The 17,962-nt window shown below is 31.8% G+C and overlaps 2 protein-coding genes across 4 annotated transcripts; one reads left to right on the top strand and one right to left on the bottom strand.

Moving 5' to 3' along the window:
• Nucleotides 1-90: 90 nt before the first annotated feature.
• On the top strand, nucleotides 91-10,637 carry LOC105199261 (cullin-3). 3 transcript variants are annotated; one of them, XM_026140695.2, is made up of 14 exons: nucleotides 91-768; nucleotides 3,495-3,878; nucleotides 4,066-4,269; nucleotides 4,340-4,519; nucleotides 4,614-4,988; nucleotides 5,066-5,236; nucleotides 5,312-5,419; nucleotides 6,120-6,297; nucleotides 6,940-7,184; nucleotides 7,297-7,466; nucleotides 7,797-7,935; nucleotides 8,116-8,243; nucleotides 8,330-8,386; nucleotides 9,691-10,637. In XM_026140695.2, the coding sequence occupies exons 1-13, from the start codon at nucleotides 709-711 to the stop codon at nucleotides 8,352-8,354; spliced, it is 2,367 nt and encodes a 788-aa protein (XP_025996480.1). In that variant the 5' UTR covers nucleotides 91-708; the 3' UTR covers nucleotides 8,355-8,386; nucleotides 9,691-10,637. The 3 variants fall into 3 exon arrangements, with proteins under 3 accessions (XP_025996480.1, XP_025996479.1, XP_025996478.1); XM_026140694.2 differs by having other exon boundaries at nucleotides 8,658-9,796; XM_026140693.2 differs by having other exon boundaries at nucleotides 92-768; nucleotides 8,330-9,978.
• A 936-nt stretch (nucleotides 10,638-11,573) lies between these two features.
• Nucleotides 11,574-14,234, bottom strand: LOC105199260 (ubiquitin-conjugating enzyme E2 L3). The gene is made up of 4 exons (XM_011166264.3): nucleotides 14,075-14,234; nucleotides 13,609-13,704; nucleotides 12,479-12,665; nucleotides 11,574-12,295 (listed from the first exon to the last, which is right to left on the bottom strand). The coding sequence occupies exons 1-4, from the start codon at nucleotides 14,099-14,101 to the stop codon at nucleotides 12,126-12,128; spliced, it is 480 nt and encodes a 159-aa protein (XP_011164566.1). The 5' UTR covers nucleotides 14,102-14,234; the 3' UTR covers nucleotides 11,574-12,125.
• Nucleotides 14,235-17,962: the final 3,728 nt, after the last annotated feature.

Raw genomic sequence — 17,962 nt, 5'->3', positions numbered from 1 at the left:
TGACAGGAGCGTGATATTTCTTTCTCGACCGTGACTCGCTCGACTCCTCCATCTATCTCTCTCTCTCTCTCTCTCTCTCCATATCTTTCTTGCTCTCTCGCACCTTCCGTCTCTGTTTCCCTCTCTGTCTCTCATCCTTTCTCGCTCCCTCCTGCGCTCTTGTGATCAGTTCGTCGTGGTTCGTCGTCGCTCTTCCCTTCAATCGTCGAAAGCGCGTACCTTTATTGTCCCTGCGATAGCCTCGCAGTGTTTCGCTCGCCGTCATCGCTGAACCGGAAGACTAGCGCTCGCCCGCGGGAGAGGCATCGTTAAATGTGCTCGGCCGCGGGACGCAGGAGGAAGAAGGGACTATCCACCGTCGGCGCTCACCACGTTGTCCCCGCGAGCGAACTCGTCCAGTGATCGCGCGCGTGTATACCTATCTATTTATCTATCGTGCGAGAGGCGAGGCGAGCGATCATCGTCGGCTGTTCCCGATACGTAAATGGGTTTTGCCCGCCGCCACCGCGCTTAGAAAGAGAGACACAGGCCCTCGCAGTGGTGCATGCGTGTGTGTGTTTGTATCCGTTCTTACGCGCGTGTGTGACTGCGTGCGTGCGTGCGTCGATGTGCACGCGGCGTCGCGCGCTCATCGCCGAGGCAGCCTTCACGGGACGGCATTTCTGAGGAGAGGTGTACCTTCGACGCGCCCGTGACCGAAAACTCGACATGATGAAGAGCAGTGCTCTGATGAAGAAGGAGAGCAAGATGCGCATACGTGCTTTCCCGGTGAGTAATTCCGCGGCTCGAAATCGCGGAGGGGTCTGCGGGGGAGGAGAGATAGAGAGAGTGGAGGCAGAGTCCCCCTCGGGTCCCCCGTGCGTTCGCCGTCCCTCTTGTCCTCTTCCTCTTCCCTGTTCGCTCGTCCGCTCCTCTCTCGCGTCCACCCTCCACGCGCCGTGTCGTTCGCTGCCTTACGCGTGTATGACCAACTTATTTATTTTGCGCCCTTCTGCCCGTCGCAGCGACGGCGGCGACAGCGCGAATGCATCCGACGCGTATAAACATCATCCCATAACCTACTTGATACGTACGACACGATGTACAGCACGACGACACGGCGCGTCAACTGTAAATAATCCTGGACCCGTGCGTTCCTTGAGTCTTGAGAATCGCGCGCCGTTGGCGTCACGACTCATTCGCGGACGCGTGCATTCGTAGCTCTGTTCTGCAGCTGAACTAGCTTACACTCGTATTAAAAATAAAATGGTATGCTTGAGGTTTTTGAGCGAAAGTGAGAAAGAGTTTTAGTACATCAACAGGGAACAGGCCTCGTGTCCATACTGACGACGAGAAAGATCCGCGAGACTCGTGCTCCGCGAGTGCTCGTTGAACTTCTTGCAGCCTGTGCGTGATGTGACACATGTGTCTGCCAATTCGCGTTTATCTGCGAAGCACAATCTCGTGCCACACGTGTGCTCCGTTCTTTCCAGCTGAACTTCTTGCAGTTCAACTTTCTCTTTTATCTTCACGTTGAGGAAGAAAAGGAGAAAACAAAAGCTGAAAAGAACAGATCCTTTCTATGATCTAAATCCTTTTACTTGAAATGTCATCTTGAACGTTTAATTGATATGCGCTAAAAAATAAGATTACATGTGGCCAGTTGTATAATCGACTAATGTTCAATTTCTTCACCTCTAGATAACTTTATGAGATATCTCTCAGAGAATATGGTAATTTCTAGTGAAATTCTAGTACATTTTCTGTTGAAAGTTAATAATATGATAAATAGCTATCTGTTAAACACATAACCAGAGGTTTCAGTAAAATAAGCAAATTTTTAATTAATTGACAAATATCTTTACCTGGAAGATAGCTATTGGGAGATGTAAAGAAATTGGACATAAGAGTCGGATAGTGGTAGAGTCTGTCATCTTTGCTTAATTAAGATAAGACATCTGTAATTATTTAAAAATAATAAAAGATAACTTATACCTAAGATAAATATATATGTATATTATTTATTTAATGCTCTATAAATTATATATTTTCTAATTATTGATGATTTATGCAGTGACAATAACTAATTTTTCCTAAATCTACTAAATACCAGTTGAAATAATACATAAACATGAAAATATAATGATATATTATGATAATATATTATTCTAAATTTGTAAAACTGAGATTCTTAATTTAGACTATACAAAATAAAATATTATATGTAATGGTATATTTATTTGATAAATTAAATTTTTTTGACATATTAATAAATATTTTTCTTATATTAAATATTTTTCTTTAACTATTACATAATTATGTATTCTGTGTACTTCTAGTATATTACTATTAGCGTGTAATATTTGAATAAATATGCTGCTCATTAAAAGTGCTTAATATGTTCTTAAGTGTCATTCATGTTTGAACTGTAAACTGTAATCACAAAAAAAAGATTAATAATTAATGGTTACCATAGTAGTGCAAAAGACAGTTGTAATAAAATGCAGCTATATAACCATGTTAAATTCTTAATGTCACATTTTTTACTGTGTTTGTCAAATTTACAATGCTAGAAATACCTTTGCTTTTTAATATTGAATAACATAATAAGGTAAAATGACATTATCGATAATTTATGAAAAAGTTGACATGCATGATATTAACAAGAATCTATACATTTTGTTTGTATAGTTTATATGTTTAGTTTATGTATAGAAATATATTAAACATTAGTTGTCCAATTTGCTTTCTTAATTTTCATAAAGCATATTTGCAAGAGTTGAATTTATTTAATTTTATTTCAAGTATTTAAAATTCTTATATATATATATATATTTTTTTTTTTTTTTTTTATGTAGAATTCAAAGTAAATAATTTTGTAATGTGAATATAACAAATAAATATTATATTAAAAAATGTTATCTTGTTTTAAATTTAATAGTAAATCTGATTATTTTGTAATTATTTGCAATAACTTTACTATATTTTATTTTATTAATAGGTTAGGCTTGCTTGCATTGTTTAATGACTAATAATATCTATATGATATAAACTATATTTATTTGATATACCATGTATGCTTGGTAAATGTTACAACATGTTAAAATAAAAGAAAGGAACAAGTAATTATTTCTTTTTATCTTTCTAAGACTTATTTGCACACATCTATTTTCATGGTCAAGGTTATGATAAAGCAAAACGTACAAGCAAAATTTGTACGTAAAAAAAAAATAGAATCATGGACTATCAAAATGAAGACTGTGATATGGAGCAAGGGAGCAAAGTGGTTGAAACAATCCCTGTGGGATTAATACACAAAAGCAATCCTCTTATAATTCGTAACACTCTTGTGAGAATTATTTTCTGTAAACATAAATTAACATTTTTTATAAACAATTATCTTTAATTGTAAATTATCATAAGTACTTATGATTTGTTTTAAATAAAAATAAATAGAAAAGATTAATCTTATTCAAAAAAGTCAATTAACCACTCTAAACATTCTGTTTTCATAGACAACTATGGATGAAAAGTACGTAGAGAGCATCTGGGCCTTATTGAAGAGCGCTATCCAAGAGATACAGAAGAAAAATAACTCTGGCCTCAGTTTTGAAGAACTTTATCGTAATGCTTACATGATGGTCCTTCACAAGTATGGTGAACGATTATATACAGGACTGAAAGAGGTCATAACGCAACATCTTGAAAACAAAGTGCGAGAGGATGTTCTTCGTTCTCTGCATAATAACTTCCTACAGACTTTAAATCTAGCGTGGAACGATCACCAAACATCAATGGTGATGATCAGGGATATTTTGATGTATATGGACAGAGTGTATGTTCAACAGAACGATGTAGACAATGTGTATAATCTTGGATTAATTATTTTTCGAGATCAGGTAATTTTCAAATGTTTTAATTTGCACATTGTCTTACAAGGAATTTAAAAATCTTAAGATTCTATTTTAATAAAATAATCTTTTATATGATTATTGATTGTAATATAAAGTTGTAATTGTTGCAATTTATGTAAAATGAATAAGTGTTAAGTATGCTTAATGTTAACAAGTGTCTCATTAATTCTAGGTGGTTAGATATGGATGTGTTAGAGATCATTTACGGGAAACATTATTAGGTATGGTCGCTAGAGAAAGAAGAGGTGAAGTTGTAGATCGTAGCGCTATAAAAAATGCCTGCCAAATGTTAATGTTACTTGGAATTAACAATCGCCAAGTTTACGAAGAAGATTTTGAAAGGCCTTTTTTACAACAAAGTGCTGAGTTTTATAGAGTGAGTAGGTTTAGTAGGAAATATGCTTAGTATATTTACACACATTAACATCTAACATTATTTTCTTTAGATGGAATCTCAAAAATTTTTGGCAGAAAATAGTGCATCGGTATACATAAAAAAAGTTGAAGCTAGAATCTGTGAAGAATCTGAAAGGGCAAAACATTATTTAGATGAATCCACTGAATCACGGATAGTAGAAGTTGTAGAGGAAGAATTAATCAAAATACACATGAAAACCATTGTTGAGGTACGCTTATTTGTTTATATGAATCTATGATATAGTCAAATTTAGCTTCCGAGTATTATACATATATTAATCTTAACATTTCTTTATTTGATAGATGGAAAACAGTGGTGTAGTGCACATGCTCAAAAATCAGAAAACAGAAGATCTTGGTTGTATGTATAAACTATTTTCGAGAGTGTCAGATGGGTTGCGCACCGTGTGCGACTGTGTGTCTCAATTCCTTAGAGAGCAGGGCCGCGCGTTAGTGCAAGAAGAGCACGAATCAACCACAAATGCTGTTCTTTACGTCCAAAATTTGTTAGATTTAAAGGATCGCTTCGACCATTTTCTACATTATTCTTTCAATAATGACAAGAATTACAAGCAGATGATAGCGTCGGACTTTGAATACTTCCTTAACTTAAATCCTAAAAGCCCGGAATATCTTTCACTATTTATCGACGACAAATTGAAGAAAGGCGTTAAAGGAGTTAGTATTATCTGCATACTTGTAACGTTTCTTATTTTATAACTTCCAATACATGAAATATATATTTTTGGTTTTAGATGACAGAGCAGGAGATTGAAGGGATCTTAGATAAAACTATGGTTTTATTCCGTTTCTTACAAGAAAAGGATGTATTTGAACGGTACTATAAACAACATTTAGCTAAACGATTATTGTTGAATAAATCCGTTTCCGATGATAGTGAAAAGAATATGATATCCAAACTTAAGGTATAAATTAAAAAATTGCGCTTACATATGCTTATATTGGTACACATTAATAATATATTTTTAATTTTTGTTTAGACTGAATGTGGATGTCAGTTCACATCAAAGTTGGAAGGCATGTTTAAGGATATAACAGTCAGCAACACTATTATGGATGAATTTAAGGATTATGTCCTTACATCTGGCGTAAATATCAGAAATATATAATAAAGTTTAGACATGATAAGAGAGTTGGGAACGTTACTTTATAAAGTGATGCGTTATTGTTATGATTTTACTTGAAAAATAATGATTCGTTACTTTTTTTTTATTTTTTTATTTTATTTTGTGCTATTTAATTTTCTGTCATCATTTGGCCAGCTCAATACAAAATCTATAGTGATTTTAGTTAATCGAATCATGTCTATACATGTATGTTTTTAAAGTAATAATAAAATTTATTACTGTTACTGTTACTAAAAATGTTTTAATAACATTACTGTTATAAATAGAAAAAAATAATTATTGTTATCAAAAATGGTATAATAACGGTATAACTAACGCGTTCCCAGCTCTGCTTAATAATACGGTCTAGAAAATAATAACTTTGCTAAACTTTTAGCGATGAAAATTATCATAATAAATAAATTTTTTTTTCTTGAGGCAATAATCAATCCTTGAAAATTGATGAATATTTTATTTTTGTATTTGCCAATAAAAAGAACAAATTTTGTAGAGAACATTTATTTCTTTTAATAAGATTTATTGATTAAAAAACTTATCAAAACGTAATTGTTTGATAAAATAAAATAATTAAAGTCTAAAGAATATTTTGTAAAATATTAAAAAATTATGTATATATCATAAGTATATAGATCATTAATATTATTTTATATATTTCATAAAGACAAATCTGCATGGTGTGGATATAAGTGTCCGGGTACTCACAACTGGTTTCTGGCCAACGCAATCGGCTACTCCAAAATGCAGTATGCCTACTGCTCCGCGTGATGCCTTCGATGCCTTCCGGCGTTTTTATCTGGCTAAACACAGTGGCCGACAATTAACGCTACAACCACAATTAGGTATTATTATTTTTATATTAGAGTTGTTAGTGAAACAGAAAAAAAATATTTCCCAATTTTTCTGGTCACTTTAGAGAAAATATTGTGACTGAAGTCAAAAGGATCACTTAATAAAAACAAAGAAAAAGTATTAAAATTTTTATTAATTACAAACAAAATGTATGGAAAATAATATAAAAATTTGATTATATTTTTAATGCATTTTTTAAGAATTTAAGATATAAATTTTATTGCATTTTTGAGACAAGCATTTCAATTTTAAAACACTTTTAAGAGATTATTTTTTTATTTGTTTCTAAAATATTTTGATGCTACAAATGCTTGTTAGTGATCAGTGAAAACTGGGAAATCAAAGAAGTGAGAGAATTTAAAAAGGGTTAAGTCAGAAAACTCAGAAAAGTCAAGTCAGAAAACTGGAAAAGTTGTTTAAGATGAAATTAAATTACTGTAAACGAATTCTAAATTTTATTGCTTTTTTATTAAATATAATTTTTTTAATTATTTAAGGAAATACTTAAATATTTTTTATAATTTTTAAATTTTGCAATGAACAATTAGTAGAAAACCACATTATATTTTTATCAATATTTAAAAATTTAATAATATAATAAAATAATTATGAGATAATAAAAATATGTGCAGGCTCTGCTGATCTGAATGCTGTATTTTACGGACCACGAAGAGAAGAGAGTAATTGTGGAGGTTTAGATACCCCATCGTCTTCGAGTTCTATTGGGAATGGTAGCGCAAGCGGCAGCAGCCAGCTGAGCCAAATGAGCCAGCGAAGTAGCCTGTGCAGTACACCACGAAAGCACATAATACAAGTTTCCACTTACCAAATGTGTGTGTTAATGTTGTTCAATAAGAGAGAAAGGTTAACATATGAGGTTAGTTCTAATATCAGTTCAAATAATTAATTAACATATCTACATGTTGTTATATATGAAATATCAAAGTGTTTATAATTTCTACATGTACATATGTATGAATATTGTGTAGGAAATTCAAGGTGAAACCGATATTCCAGAGAGGGACTTGGTCAGAGCATTACAATCTCTTGCCATGGGTAAAGCTACACAAAGAATTTTACTTAAACACCCTCGTACCAAGGAAATTGAATCTACGAACTGTTTCTGTGTGAATGACAGTTTTACCAGCAAATTGCATAGGTATTATGTTATAAATAATATATATCAATCCTTACAGTATAATATAAAAACCTCATCCCTACAAATACATCTCGAGTTAATGATCACTTTTTTATTTATTTAAAATGGTTCATAAAATTTTTAATAATTCATAAACATGTTTTCAAGTTTCTAAATCAAATGTCTGTACTTAGTTTTTAAAAAAATATATAAAATGTATATTTATCTTCGAAATTTCGAGAAACTTTCATAGATAGAAATCTAACGGACACACAAGTTTGTAGGATAAAGGTTAATAATATATGTGATATAATATCATCTTTTACTTAATATTTGTATTGTTTTATCAAGAGTAAAGATCCAAACCGTAGCAGCAAAGGGAGAATCTGAGCCTGAGAGAAGAGAGACGCGTAATAAGGTCGATGAGGACCGGAAACATGAGATCGAAGCAGCCATCGTACGAATTATGAAAGCCCGAAAGCGTATGTCTGTAAGTAACTTGAAATTTTTATAATGTAATTATACATTCACCGGGCGTGATTAATCTACTGAAACATATTTTGAAAATGTAAAAAATACATTTTTATTCGAAATAGGCTATATATATAGAATGTATATATGTATGTGAACATAATATAAACATCAATTTATGTATTTTCTTTTTTACTAGCACAACATATTGGTAACAGAAGTAACAGATCAGTTAAGAGGTCGATTTTTGCCTTCACCTGTAATAATTAAGAAACGTATCGAAGGCTTAATCGAACGAGAATACTTGGCTCGTACACCAGAAGATCGGTATGTAAAGCATGATGTTATATATTCTCACCATAAGTCAGTAACTTATGAAATTACTAACCAATATGATACATTCTGATTTGCAGAAAGGTGTATACATACGTTGCTTAATGCTGAATTGAATATTGGATGTGTACAAACATGTAAGTAATTTGTAATAATATATATCCTCTTACTACGCATTAATGATTCTTTATATTTTATTCACCAAATTATTACACCATCATCATCATCGTATATGGCGTTGTTATATTATTATTATTTCTCGGTTGTGAATTATTATGTCCAAGGGATATTCCATGCCAACAAGAAAATTTATAATTCCAAAAAGTTTAAAAATATTCCGATTAATGTATTGATATGTATTTAGTTTTAAATTTGTTATAATATAATTTATTATAATATTCTTTACAGGAGTAATATGATCGGGAAAATTATCGAAAGTGGTAAAATATGGATTATGGTCGATATTACAAATAGAAAGACAAAAATAGAAAATGGGCGATTATTGGGCGTTGAAAAGTGTAAGAGATGATAGTGTTTATACACATTATAAATAATTAATTTGAGTTGGGAGTTTTATCGCTTGTTATCATGGAACATCCCTGTAATTGAAATGAATGGCAAGATATTCTTTTGATAATTGACTAGTTTGGTGGAAAAGGTCGATGTGTCAAAGAAATCGCGCACTTAGATCTAAATCAGGGAGGCATTATAATTTTTTGTACGGAGATTTTATCTGCTCTCCAACTCTTTACATTTCAATTACATGCGCATTTGTTGACTTACACTTGTATTACAATACACATGTAATACATGTGAGTACTCATAATAAATATGTATTCTCTAAATCAGATAGATTTTAGTTAACGTGCGTTTCTAATGATGCGAAATCCTAAGTTACTGAAGATTCGTATTGATAATATCGCAATTAGGAACTTTTCTACACTTGTAAGACTGTGATTGTCTATGATAACTACTATCTGAATATATCGTCGAATTTAGGAAGAAAAAAATGGTACATTTACATATAGTTTTATTTACGTTGATGTCTATCAATTATATATGTAAATAAGTGATGTGAATGTATTATTAAGAATATACTTGTCTTATTTCCAACAACTAAATATCATTTTTGAAGTCTCCACATCCCTAAATATAAATCATGTTTACCTTCTTATGTGAAACACATGAATCATATGTAAGCGTTGATTTTCATCTACCAAATCCATTTTTGGATACATGTTAGTTAAGATATGTTTTCACCTCTATATTTTGTATTTATATAAATATATAATTTGTCTTTATATAGCGACATTTGTTACAAAAAATTCTGCAATGTTAACAAACACTTAACAGCTTCCGCCTCTTCCACCTAGCTTCTCAATTATTTCATTATAATTTAATCCAATATTAGCCTTTTGACAACGCAGAATATTTATTATAGTATGCCAAAAGTGGAATCTACGAATTTGTAAGAGATGCAGAAATTTGTTAACGGGGATAAAATGTGCGTATGAGATCAAATAAAAAATGAAGATCTTAATACGATACTGAAGAGTTCAATTCAAATATGTATTGCACAGTTTCACGTATAGTGAAAGAAAGACGAATGTGATTGATGTGTTTTTATTTTTTATTTGTATTCTCTTTTTATTTATTAAGATGAAGTTTTAATATTTAAATGAAGGTTTTACTCTTTCTTACGCAAAACTGAATAAAATTAAAATTCTATTAACAGCACTTATTATTTCTGAAGCATTCACCCGATACATTTATTTTCTATACAAAGTTTAACACGCTAGATAGATACACACAGTAAAATACCCATCTTACCCTCAAAAATTACCCTCACAAAGTTTTACATATATATGTATCATATTAGAATAACGTACAGCCATATTCGTAACAATAAATGCTGAAGTTATTCTTACTAGTTAACAATGGAACTATAAGTCTATTAGTTGAGAATATAATTCACACATATGCACAATAGTACATAAATTTTCCGTAAGCACCGATATCCAATATGATGAATAAATGAATTTAAATGAATAGTATCCAATTAATGTTTTTACAGTCTTTGAGATACATTAACGATTATAATGATTACTGAATCTCTGCATGTTTTATTGTCTTAAAGAATTTGAATTCAATACAGGGCAAAAGTTATAAAAAATCAAAATACGATTTTGTCATTTTCATAATTGCGATCACAAAAATAATTTTGTTATTAAACATATGTATCGTCACAATGTTTTTAACAAAGAATTTTCTTGTATAGCGATTCAATCTTTACATATTTTACAATTGTTTATCTATATGTGCTGTTAAGAAATCAATATGAAAGTAAAGCTTTGTTAGTATTTTTTCTTTTCAAAATGTTGCAAATTGCTGCATAAATGTGAATTGCAAATTGAAATGTTAATAATGAATATCATTTTATATAACTGTTGAGAAATGATTTTAGAAATTCTCATAGAATTAGATTAAATAGAAGAAATAATTTATATCACGTTTATATCAAAATATATAACTTACTACTCTTGAAATATTGTATTTCTTAATCCTACAAGTATTTGATAAACACAGCACACATAGTACAAAGAAGACATTTCCAGCAATTGGAGCTTTTGTCAATTTCGCAATATATATTATGTTATATATATATATATATTTATATTACATATACTTAATATGTAGAGGTTCTAATAACTTCTTTGCCCACTCAAATATATTAACAGGCCTTATAAAAAGAATGTTTACACAACTTTCACATTAGCCTTTTAAGCCCACTGTGGAAATCGAAAGCTATTAGTAATCAAATGGAAAGAAAAATGACTAGACTCCTTTCCAATGCTTTCGACTGTATTTATGTTGTAACTATGTTTAGCTACTGTTTTTGTTATTATAACTCGAGCGATGACATTTGAAGGAAAATTTAATATTTTATTTCTTTATTTCTATATTTTTCGGCAATCATCTTAGTGTGCCAGAAAATGCTATAAATAAATTTGATATATCAAATTTTCATATTGAAATAATTTGAAAGTTTTTTGTGTAGAATATAAAATAAAGTCTGCAAACACCTGTGAAGAAAATCTAAATTGCATTTAGATATCGAAATGACAATCATTTGGAGTAAAAAAAAAAATAAAATCTATATTCTTGAATATAAATTTAATTAGCAAAAAGCATCAAATTATATATTCACTATATCATAAAAATTGAAGAATATCACACAAAAAGATAGAAAATAACTTATACATTACAATTAAAATTGTAATTACTATCTTTTTTTTTTTCATTAAAGAAATTGATTGAAAATTGAGAGCAAACGTTGTTCTTTTTTTTTATTACTTGTAATCTTAATATTAGTAACAGTTATAAAGCAGTAGCTATAAATTCGAAATGCAATTATAAATTAATATCTTAAACGACATTGAAAATTAGATGTACTTTAATACATACTGTATTACATACGCTGCTACATCTGACAAACATGATGTCTCTATGCTGAACCATTTTTCATCATCGTATACATTCCTACAGGATTAAGCTGGAATGTAACGACCTTTCGATGACAAATCAAAGGTATAATTGCATATGACTTCAAGTATAAATTGTATACAATATGATACAGTTATTTATCATAATTTACTGTACTCTGAAAAGTTCATATCCCACTTCTTATAAACATTACAATTTGCGTTATATTCATATCGTCGGTTGTTAACCAATACTGTACAGAGTCATCTCAACTTGAATATGTGAGATTCCACATGGGGATTAACAGACAGGTATACATTGGCTTGAGTTTAAATCAGCTGACGGGCGGCAGGCATCGTGGTGGTGACGGTAAGTAAAGCTAGTCATTTGGGGTTATTCGTTAGAAGATGATGATTCCCGCCTCTTCTCGGCATGCTTTTTCGTAAACTCTTCAGCATTTTTTAAAAACTTTTTTCTATCCTTTAGAAATTCCTCGGCTAAATCCGCTCTCAGAGGATGCTCGGGCTCAGGGTCATTCACTAACGCTATCAAAGCTTGGATCACTGCAAGTGTAAATGTTACATTTAAAATTAAAGATATTCTAATTCTACGTTTGCTCATATTTTTAGAAATACAAATTTTACATGTTGCAACTAGCAGCAATTATAATACTTAAAGAGCATCCTAAAAGCATTCTTCTACAAATTACCATTAAAATATAAAATAATTGAAAAATGAAAGCTGACCTTGGTCCGTTTTTGTAGCAGGTTTCCAATTTTCCGCGCTTATAATTGGTAGACATATCTGACCCTTTTCATCTACGTTTGGATGATATATTTTTGTTTTGAAATTTATTCTTGGTGGTTTAAAAGGATATTCTGCTGGAAAATTGATTTCGATGCGAAACGCGCCTTTGTTATAAGGTGGATTGTCCTATGAAAGAAAATGTCTTCACTGATATATGTCACTATTAAAGTAACACGCGTTATATATTATAAAAATAATAGGGCTATGTATCACACTTGAAGAAAATCATAGCAATACTCAACATAGGTAAAATAATATATGTTACAATCAGAGAACCTTATACATATGCTCTTAAACAAAAAATAACAATTTTACATAAATGATATTTTACTACATAACATATAAAACACAGTTACTATCAATCTTATATATAGAGATCATAGTCTACGAATTATCTCTAATTAAACATACATAATACATTAATTTTTACAGTATATGCGAACAACTTGTCCAGTACTTACATATTGCTAATGAAATGTTAATGCAGGGTCTACAATGCAGTTGTAACAACTGCATTGTATACTTCCCACAAGTGTATAAATTTTTGTACATTTATTTAAACAGTTTTCTAGCATATTGTGGAATATTGTGAAAACTTACATTGAAAAGAATTGTAAGTAAACTTATATTAACGATTTTGATATGAAGGACAAAAGTAAACTGAATCAACTGATAGTAGGTATTCGAATCAAAGCGATATAGATAATAAACATAAATCTATTTATGTCCATTTATATTGATATAGATTAACTCAATCTCAGTTTTCTAATTCTAAGCATTAGAAAAAGATTAAGTCAAACAAAGATTAATTCAATATTAATCTATATTGGCAGAAATGGACATTATCTAAATTAATGTATCTTACATATGCATCATCAAACAATTACATATTTATTTTTTCGCCTCTTTCAAGAATATTAAGTGCGGAAGGAATTTAAGAAGACATGCTTGAGAAACAGAATGAGTCACGGGACTCACGGACATGCACTTCGCGCATGTGTTTTAGGTTACGTGCCCCATCAAACCCCCCCGGAATATATGACGACGAGGACGATGTACGGCAACGTACCGGCAATATCAGGCCCTGCCAGGTGAGGATATTGGACTCGTCTACTTGAATATTTGTGAAATTCTTCATCGCCGACGCCCTAAGGTCGCCGAGCTCCTGGAAAAAGTCGCACAGACTGAATAGAGCTGTGAGAGGCCACAGTCACGTTGGTTTCGCGATTGCCCGGAGTGGGTCCGGAGCTCGAGGATAAGCTCCGGACGCGAGATAACGGCTCTGGGTCGTCGATGACGTTATAAGCGGTAGCGGCGACGCGAAGGAAAGACCGACGAGGAAGATCGCTCTCGATATCAGCGACGAGGCAAAGACGAGTACCGACGTGCGAGGGTGCCCATTCCCGCCGTGGGGCATCGCGACCGATCGCGCGAGAGGGAGCGTCCGCGCGCGGGCCGAACGCGCGACGACTTCGCCGCGATGATCAGACACATCGACGTCGCACAACCGGTCACAACGACTACCTCGAAATTACCTTTTGCAATCTCCTCGTAGCAGCCATTTTGAAAATAAATTCCACTAAAACCAGCAAAACTTGCTGTGCCCGCCGCCAGTGCGCGTCTCTTCCGCGGAGACGATTCCGACAGTTCCCCCGACAGATTTCCCAGCGGCCCAGCGCTCCGCCGCTCTCGGAGGATGATAATTTTCTCGGCGAACAAGTTTCCTTGACGAGAGACGAGATGGCGACGTCGCCGCGAGAGTCGTGTCAGGTGCGACGTGCGACGATCGGTCATGTCAACGCGCCTCGATCTCTCATGTGAGACAACGTGAGAGATGATTAGCAATTAGGGATAAATAGAGATCATCGTTTCTCGCTCAAAATTAGCCGGTTATAATAGTCATGAACGTAAAAACAACTAAGAACAAAATGTGGACCCTAGAATCGAATCACAGGCATACCTAGCACGCACTGTACCATCAATGGGCGCGCGATCTTTAAATTATCTGATTCGCCCATGGTGGAAGTATAACATGCTATCCCTTCCACCATGGATTCGCCTACTGTAAATGCTTCTCATTTGAAAAGTATTATAGCCTTGACATTTTTATATTAGGATTTTTGTTTTATTTTTAAGTAAGGAATACGTTATTAAAATCTGGACTACGGATTGTGGAACACCCTGTATATGTACCAAAATATTTCAAGAATTTAAATTTCAAGTCCTCATATTGGAGATCGATATATTAACGATTCTACAGACAAGTTGATACATGCGCGTCGAGTAGATAGTCACGCGCGTTTCAAACCTTGAAACGCGTTTCTCTTGAAAGTACATTTTTTAAAACGGCATACAATATAACTTAAAAAATATTCGATCAATATAGCTGAGACAATGCATGTTTATTTTTCACTAAATTTTCTACCGGACGTACCTGTAAAATCTTGTAAGAATAGTTATCCAAACTATTTTTTTCACATAATAAAAATAAAAATTTTATGCAAAAATTCGACATTTTTTTTAAAACTGCATAGAATTTTTATTTTAGTACTTTTTACTATTAGATTTAGGTTCTTCCGGTGTGCAATTTTGTCAAAAAGACAGATTCGTTTGATTTTTTATTTCAGGATGAGATAGAAAAATATTGCATGCCATTTGATTTCCTCGAAAACCAAAACTTAGAGAGCGAGCGTTGTTACGTTGTCATATTTGAACTAATTAGGCTTTAGAAATTTTGTCATCTACGAATTAGAAGAAATATGTGAAAAAAGTTATAGAGAATTCATTAAAAGTCTTGTGCCGCAAAAAAATTTATGAAAATCAGCTTTCATTTGGCCGATTATATGACCTTCCCCTTCCCCACCGTTAAGGTAAGTCGAGGGATGATGTCCTATGCTTTTCTTCAGGCATAACTTCATCATATTATGAAATTAAGCGACGAATAATTAATATAATATTTTTCAGACCTTTATTTATTCATACATATAATATAATTAAAATTTCGACATTCCAGATTTTTTAGCAAAAAAATTAGTTAAAACTGACAATTTCTCCTACGTATATGAGTAAAATGCCACCTCCTAATGAAGAAAGATGTTACAACTATTTAAATAGTATGACATAATAGAAACTTGCATGTTTCGCTTATCAAGAGTAAATAATCAAGTTTAAATCTCAAACACACAAAAATAAGTGATAAAATATACATGAGAAATTAAGGTATCAAGTTCTAATACTTTTATACTTTAATAAGATTAAGGCATTTGACAAATTTAAAATGTTTAGAATTATCTAAAGTACTAATTTCTATTCTTTTAACCATGAAGGTGTTCAAATAATTATGGTTTGTATAAATTATATCTTACCCCTAAGTGTTAGGAGAAGATATCACTGCAGCTTGCACTCATATTAACGATTTTACAAAATATTATCTATACTAATCATGTGACTGTCAAGAAACATGGCTATGAAACAGTTATCTGATTTTAAAGTAACCATTAAACCAAAGAACATAGTTATTACGTTATTAAATATTATAATGAGCTTATTTCATGACTTATCTTTCTGTGTTTTTACAAATCTTTACTGATTCGTCGCGATCTCACTTAAGCCTCGCTGTCTATCGCTATACCGTATCTTTTGTTACACGACGAGAACCAACGGCCGTTTCAACTCCAACCTTACACGTACGAGTACCCTGACTTCAAAATTTTAAGTGCCACACCGGTTACTGCGATTTTGCCGGTAGGGAACAATTAGCGCTTCCATCGCCCATTTACTCCGAAATCGTACTCCTTGAGCCATTACAATAAATTAATACAACCGTGTCTTGATACTCTCTAATATTGATAAGCGCCTACACATTTTAGTTAGTTGAAACACACTCATATATGTTCAACTAAACTCATACTAATTTCTTCCAAAATAATTTTCTTTTCCAAATCTCACGAGATTTTCCGTTTTAAATATAATATAGTCACCAGAAGAGTAAACGATGTCCATATTAAACTCGTAAAGATGCTACTCGAAATTTGCCATTCAAATATAGAAGAACCTTTGTAAATGAGTCCTCTCATGGATACGGAGGGCAAAGAAATTGGCATAGCGTAAACCAGCGAACACGTTTTTGCACCCTTTCCAACGGCCATATAGTTCCTACGATTTTGAATAAATTAAATTATGTTTATAAATAAATGTAGAGGAGAAGATGGTAATATGGTAATAATCCATTTTCATTTTATCGAATAACTTGGTTTATAATCAATATTTTATATTGAAACTGGAACGATAATTTCAACAGATTTTAGACTTAAAGTATTATAATGAAATATATTTATTACTTAAGATGTGATTTATAAAAATATGACGCATAATCGGTGGAAGAAAGAAAGTGGTGGGTGTTTACGATAACTAATCGGATCTCGGATTGGATTGAACAATGGTACTCAACGTAGGTATAGAAAATTTCCCTAGGCTAATCGGATTGACGATTGCTGTCTCAAATGTAATCCGATTGATGACGAAAGCGTGGAGACCGAGAAGCATGCTTGAAAAGTAAGTCTCTTTATTTTTTTAAATAATAACACAAAAAATCAAAGATAAAGTTAAAAAGAATGATTTGAATTTAGATTTATTGTAATTTTTTTTGTCTAAACACTGGATTTCGTTTAAATTTCTGTTTGTAAAAATTAATTAATCTATTCTAAAGTTTGTGGTTATATCGGAAACAAATCAAAATTAATAAAAAATTATTAATTATTAGGTACATATTAAAGCATATAATATTTCAAGTATATCATATAAAATTCCTGTTTATTATAAACTTAGTAAAAATAACTTTGAAATTATTTAACTACATTATACATTAATCAATATTGATTTATATGTTAAAAATCAATAATGTCTCTGCAAACGTTTTTTTTATTCTTTTCCAGATCGTAAATAAACTTCAACTCCAAGAATAAATAAAAATTACTGGAAAATGGATTGACATGAAAAAGGCATTATTGAACAATATCAATTTGTGCTAACTTAAAATTTGTAAAATCTGCTATTCTTTGTTAGTTGTTCATTAGAGAGTAATAATATAAGAACGGAATATACATAAATAAAATTAATATAATTGTATGCATATATGATGCGTATATTATTACTCTCTAATAAACAACTAATAAAGAAAAGTAGATTTTACAAATTTTAAGTTAGCACAAATTGATATTGTTCAATAATGCCCTCTTCATATAAATACATTTTCCAGTAATTTTTATTTATTCATGGAATTGAAGTTTATTTACGATTTGGAAAAGAATAAATAGAACATTTTTAGAAACATTATTGATTTTTAACATATAAATTAATATTACACATTCGTGTGATAATACGCTCAAGTTTAAAAACATTGAGGAAGTATATGTAATTAAGTG

Source organism: Solenopsis invicta, chromosome 7, assembly GCF_016802725.1.
Source record: "Solenopsis invicta isolate M01_SB chromosome 7, UNIL_Sinv_3.0, whole genome shotgun sequence".
In the NCBI taxonomy this organism is placed as follows: domain Eukaryota; kingdom Metazoa; phylum Arthropoda; class Insecta; order Hymenoptera; family Formicidae; genus Solenopsis; species Solenopsis invicta.
The sequence above is the reverse complement of the archived record's forward strand: the minus strand, read 5'-3'. Positions and strand labels throughout refer to the sequence as shown.